This window comes from Ascochyta rabiei, chromosome 6 (genome assembly GCF_004011695.2).
Source record: "Ascochyta rabiei chromosome 6, complete sequence".
Taxonomy (NCBI): domain Eukaryota; kingdom Fungi; phylum Ascomycota; class Dothideomycetes; order Pleosporales; family Didymellaceae; genus Ascochyta; species Ascochyta rabiei.
The window spans coordinates 1,962,401-1,968,450 of record NC_082410.1 but is presented as its reverse complement, the minus strand read 5'-3'; the positions used below and the strand labels follow the sequence as shown (position 1 = coordinate 1,968,450).

General features: G+C 44.2%; 1 protein-coding gene across 1 annotated transcript, besides 17 other annotated features; it reads left to right on the top strand.

Annotated features, from left to right (window-relative positions):
• Positions 1–2,614: part of a mobile genetic element that runs on past the window's edge.
• Positions 1,235–1,376: a dispersed repeat.
• Positions 1,402–1,530: a mobile genetic element.
• Positions 1,530–1,762: a mobile genetic element.
• Positions 1,768–1,912: a dispersed repeat.
• Positions 1,929–2,100: a mobile genetic element.
• Positions 2,408–2,614: a long terminal repeat.
• Positions 2,615–2,618: a direct repeat.
• A 107-nt stretch (positions 2,619–2,725) lies between these two features.
• Positions 2,726–2,913: a mobile genetic element.
• Positions 2,914–3,255: 342 nt separating this feature from the next.
• On the top strand, positions 3,256–3,835 carry EKO05_0004586 (uncharacterized protein; the record flags this gene model as incomplete). The annotated part of the gene is made up of 3 exons (XM_059636422.1): positions 3,256–3,337; positions 3,399–3,527; positions 3,573–3,835. The coding sequence occupies 3 exons, from the start codon at positions 3,256–3,258 to the stop codon at positions 3,833–3,835; spliced, it is 474 nt and encodes a 157-aa protein (XP_059492405.1).
• Positions 3,836–4,031: 196 nt separating this feature from the next.
• Positions 4,032–4,141: a mobile genetic element.
• A 212-nt stretch (positions 4,142–4,353) lies between these two features.
• Positions 4,354–4,682: a dispersed repeat.
• Positions 4,681–6,050: part of a mobile genetic element that runs on past the window's edge.
• Positions 5,474–5,736: a mobile genetic element.
• Positions 5,474–5,772: a mobile genetic element.
• Positions 5,474–5,817: a mobile genetic element.
• Positions 5,474–5,820: a mobile genetic element.
• Positions 5,480–5,817: a mobile genetic element.

Sequence of the window (6,050 nt, the reverse complement as noted above, 5' to 3'; positions counted from 1 at the left end):
GGAAATTCTCAATGCTCATGCCTACAGATACTGACGCAGTGGAGCCCAGTGATCCCCGGCACGTGTTACCTGTTGTTGCCCGTATTACGAGGCTCTCAAGGATCATACACTAGTCTTACCGCGCTCCTACGCACTTGTTGAGGAATCTAATCAAGTCAATCGTTCCGACTACTGGCGTGTCTAACTATCGATGGCTGCCAGTCAGTCCATGCCGTGAGAAGCTCAATGGGTCTGAAGCGAGGTTTCAGCCGCTAATTATTGAAGTTCAAAGGCTCCATACGATGTGGCATTTTCCTCTGGCAAGCCGTGTTTTGAAGACCGGACCGAAATAAGGCGTACTTGCTCCATCTTCGGGTCTAGTCCGGATAATTCGACCAAAGCGAAACAGCTTAGTACAATGTGGCCGTACCAGCACAGAAAATGACACTGTATTCTGCTGCAGCCAGACTCCATTTTGTCTTTGTGCTTTGCGGCCACATTTCACAGTCATCAAAAGAAGCTTTGTGTACGAAAAGGCTTGGCTAAAAGGAAAAGCTTAGCATGACCAGACAGAGCGCGATTTTCGATGGAAGCAGAAGTGAGGGCCTGTCTACTTCGCACGATTTATCCGATTCTTAGATCCAATAATCGGATCAATCGGACGATTTCAAGAGCATCTTCTAAGATCGGATGGGGGTGTCTACTTACATCGCCCGATTACTGGTAGGGTTTTCTTTTAGCTGCAGATGCTAGTAAATACCGCATTTTCTAGTGAACATCGTCTGTTCTAGGCTCTTTTAGGAAATCGCCGAGGGCCAATCAAATCGCTAGTGGTAACCCACCACTTAACGACACCCCTTTAGTCACTCTCCAGCATCACAATAGTATTAATTGCAGCTAAAATAGTAACCTAAAAATGGTTGTAGATGATTGTAGGGGAGTTTGTGAGTACAACAGTACCTATATTAACTGCCCTAGCTTATCCCTATCCTTAGTTGTAACCTATAATTATCCTAACTGTAGCTAATCTTAAAGTTAACAAGGTATTATGTGTATTTAACAACATTAAAGAGATCTATATAATAGGGTGTATTAATATTACCACAGTACTAATATACTAGAGAGACGCATCCAAATAAGATTCTAATATCTTAGCATATGCAGAGCCCCGCACTGTTACCCAATCGTTACCTGACTGGCTCGGAGGTTTGCCCCAAAACAGCCTAGAACAGACGATGTTCACCAGAAAATGCGGTACTTGGTAGCTGGCATAAGTAGTGTAGGTGGGTCCGGGATAAGCCGGAGGTCGCAGACTAGCTCTATTAACTAAATTACATTAAATCCTCCCTATTTTTGTATATAATACAATGTCTCTTGTCTCTGGAAGCATCTACGTGCTGTTGCCCTACACCCTTATCCTCTTATCTCAGCCATCTCAGCTTTCTCAGCCATGGCCGGCCAGTCATCTCAGCCATCCCAGCGATCTCGTCTATTTACTCAGCCATCTACTCCTGCCCATCACTAATACCTCTTACAAGATGAGAGTCTCTATAGGGCATCAGCTTATAGAGCAGAGTCTACCCTTAAGGAGTTCCATAAGAGAGGGATTAAGCCTATCTACTAGCCTCCATTTTTACTAGATTTTAATCTAATTAAAGCTATCTAGGATAAGATAAAGGACTAGATAGAGTTTTACTATCCTAACCTTCCTACTGGCAGGCAGTGTAGCTATAAGAGACTTAGGGGTATTATACAGGAGGCCTAGGATTCTATTACTCCTAAGTGTTAAGGCTACGGCTCTGCCCACTGTGCCAAGCATGCCTTAAAAAGGTAACAATGCTTACTTTGATAGTGAGACTGTGGCCAGAACAGTACTTATTGCCATTACAGGTCAGAGGTGGACGCATCCACATGCCTGAGGCTGAGAGTCTGAGGCTGAGAGCCTAACACTAAGGACCTTTAGAAGGTAGTGGCGAGCATAAAGGACAGATGCTAGGCAGTTATTAAGGCAAAGGGCGGGTACACAAAATACTGAGTAACCAATTTAATTTACCTAGAAATTACAGCTAAGTACCCCTGTTAAGCGTCTCCACCCACACTACCCATGCCTAATACCAAGTAGCGTTGTTAACTTATGTTGTTAACCATATAAGGTATAGACAATCGGAAAACTATAAAATTAGACTGCAAAGACAAAATCGGGTTAGAGAGGTACCTGAAATCAATTGAGTTGTCCGATTATTGTTGGACGTGACCTATTCCTATGCACGTGACCTGACTCTATGCGCGTGACCTGGCTTTTTGCTGCACGTGATCTGGCTCTGCATTCTGTTTAGAAAAATTGATTGAATCGTCTGATGATTGTTGCACGTGACCTGGCTCATAGCTGCACGTGACCTGGGTCTAATCAGCCCCTGGGGTAGACTCTCTTACAGATAGTCTCAAAATACTATACAGTACCATACAAATTACAGACTTAGTTAAAGTAGACACCCCTATCTGATTATTGACGTGCCCTCACAACTCCTGCTGCGTCACACTAGCAGGCACCGGCAGGTGCTAACAACACTAAAATTGACTAAAACGCACCTACCACACTCTATAGAAATCGGATAAATCGTGTGAAGTAGACAGGCCCTGAGCTGGAAGCTGAGCGGAGCCAGGGTCTAGCGGGACCGGGGGTCCGCTAGGTACGTGATGGTGTTTGAGACTTTATTAGGTAGCAAGACCCACACTGCTATGATACAACGACTGCGACGTAAAAGAGGCCTTCTTACCTCTTAGAGCATAGGCTCTCACTATAGGACTACGAACACACATTTACTATCCCCTTACATAAACACGCTCCTTAAATTACTAGAATAGCTTAACTACTCTTGTCTTATATAGTCTTAGACTCACACAGGACGTTAAACTAATCAATCAATCAATCAAACGACTGCGACGCTCGGCTCTCGGCTAAATTGACTCAGCTCACTTAGGTGTCGGCGCTCTCGGTGGAATACATCACGAGCCGGGTCTAGGAAAGACCATTCGCACCTTTCTGTCCTAATTGGGATAGCTACACGTACGCTCATGAAAAGCTGGAGTCTGCCTTCAAATATATAAGGCACCACGCAATGCCCCTCTCTACTTGGGTCTTGCACTGCAGCGTCTTTTCTAGTCTCACCGAGCATTTTAAGAACTTCTGAAATTCACTGTCCCTGCTTTACCCTCAACGCTGCCTTTCAACCGATCTGCCATTGTTTCTCCGTATCAACCAAATTTCGCGACAAGATGACACGAGTTGAAGCCGTCCGTTCTCTGCGCATTTCCCAGGGAATCTTTTCGATAGTAAACTTTGGGCTCGCCAGCTATCGTAAGTCATACGAAACTCACTTATGTCCCTGTACAATCGGTAACCCGGGACGTTGGGATAGTTGTGCATGAATTAGCTCAGACCACGCAGCAGCATGTTACTAGCGACGTATTCATATCGCTTGTTGCTGCCTGTGTCTCCGTCATAGGTGTACTGTGTGCTCCTAGAGCTGCTAATCTTTCTAAGATGTGTATGTGTATGCCCTCGCTGCTAAGATAAAGCTGAACATACGCAGCACCAAAACTTCACCTTGCTTTTGCAGTCGATTGGATCACAGCTTTTTTTAACATGGCAGCTCTTATCTCCCTCGCGGTTTTTGTGACAAAATCGCAATACTGCCAAGCAACCACGTGCTTAATAGCTAAGGCAAGCACTGTACTGACCGCTTTCAACTTCATCAACTGGGCAGCTACAGCGACGTTCCTAGGTATTGAGATTTCGAAATTGACAACCGATTTTACGGAAAGATCGCCCCCTATGGGCAAAGTACACCTTTAGGTCTTACGGGGAGGAAGTTTTTGATAGAGCAGCGGAAAGTGGAAAGCGTTTATATGGACGGATAACGTATGTAGTATATACTAAGGATGGGGGTGCTTGGTCCTACTCCAGTTGAGACAAGTTGCTTTGAGCTTACTACATTACAGATCAGATTCTACCATCTAAATGTCCATATAGTAGGCCATGACCTAACTTCTGCACCTAAGTGACTTTTATCCGGTTCCTCTGCACTTCTCGCAGCGTGCAGAGCCTGATGGCTAAGAACTGATTGCTCATTATCTTGAAAGTAACCACAAGCCATCTGCTGGCAATGATTGAGTACGGCGCAGAAGAAAGGACGAGACTGTTGAGGTAGGCGCGAGATCTGAACAAAACGAACGGGATTGGCACCACCATTGGGCTGTACGGCTGACTCGAACTACCGCTTGCTGTTGACTGTTTTGAACAAGAAACAAGGACCAAATCGGTGGCAAAACAAAGCTTGTTGACGCGTTAATTACAGGAGACCACAAACACCAAACACTAACTTTTTATAGTTAGAGAAAGGTTAATTTCTATTAATTTTTTATCCTAATATTACAAACATGCCTTCCTAACATCTATTTCTAGCGTCTGTTTTGTAGTGTAGGCGCTGGAACAGGCACGCTGGCTATTATAAGCTAAACAGAGTAGTTATCTAGTCTTAGTTAAGATAAAATCTCTGCAATGGCCTGTGCGCTTGTAGATTTAGACTAGTTAAAGGTAACAAAGGACTCCTAGCTATAACTATTGCCTACCTAGCAATTGCTACACAGCTATTACTTTTTTACAAATACCCCCTATTATAACTAGCTATACTAACCCTATAACGTACCCCACAGGCGAGCCGCTCAACGGGCGAGCCGCTCACTTTTGCCAAGCCCCTACCAAACTACACCCTATTATGGCCCAAAACAACCCAGTTTAGTGCTGCAAAGTGCAGTATGGCCTGTAATACTATTTAGAAACTACTTCTACCTCTTTCTGACACGTTCGCGCGTTGTGTCCTGTCTGATTGCACTGTCCACAGCGTCTTTAGGAGGGCTCACCTCCTTCAGCGCGCACCTGCTTCTTTGCCTTCTTCCCATCACTACACGCCCTAAACTCCTTCAGAGTTGTTAATCGCAGGCTATCCTTAACTGTTAGGGTCCCTTCTGCCTAAACTTGCTTTCTTTTGTGTAATTTTTGTTGTGTGGCTGCCTTATTAGCAGCTTAAAGCTAAGTAATCTCCTGTTGCGCCAACACTAGCTTATGCGCAATTATTGCTGCCCCTTTTGCTACCTTCTTAAACGCCTTAACTATAGAGGTAGGCGAACTATCTATATACCTCTGAATCCTTGTCTTTACAAGCGTTGATTGCGACCTAAGTTTAAGGGTATTGCTTGGGGTTTGCGACTGCTAGAGCTCGTTGTTGACAGGTAGTGGTGGTAATAGAGTGCGCAACTTCACATTAAGGGCCATTATAACCCGGTCTAGGTTAAATAGGACCAATCTAGCACCTTAGAACCCTCCCTAGATGTTCTTAGAAGTAATTGCAGCATTATAGGCGCGTATAAAGCATGGCAGGAACTCTGTCTTTATAATATAGTTAATCTAGTTATATATAAGTATTTTGGCTTAGCGCCTATACGCCTTCTTTAAAGCAGCAAAACAACTTATATTAAGGGGCTGTGTAAGGTGTGATAAGTAAGAAGGCAAACAGAGAGCAATAATCTTGTTATCCTTACAGTATTGCTGGAATTTAAGAGAGTTGTGGCTCTTATAACTATTAATAATAAGCAAACGGTAGGTGCTAATAGTACGCTCCTTTGTATGCCTGTCAAAGTGCTTCAACCAGTTAAGACCAAGCTTGTTAGTAGTCCAGCCGTTATTAGAGACTCCAATAACCCAGTCGTAAGGCAGATCCTCTTCTTTGTACCAGGCAGAGAGGTAGTGGTAGGCTTTAAAGATAAGGAAGGCTGGAATAGCCTATCCTTTGGCATTAATGCTCACTATAGCTGTAGCCCACTCTTAGTTGCCTGGCTGGATAGCCTTTGGCCGACCCTGTCGTTCTGAAGCTGTAACAACTGCTCCTGGGGAGATCTAGCCTATCATAAAGCCTGTCTTGTTGAAGTTGTACGTGTCTTCATCCTGGATGCTATACTTAGCTTTAATGTTAGCTACTAGGCTAAACTAGCCCTATAGAACCTTAGAATCC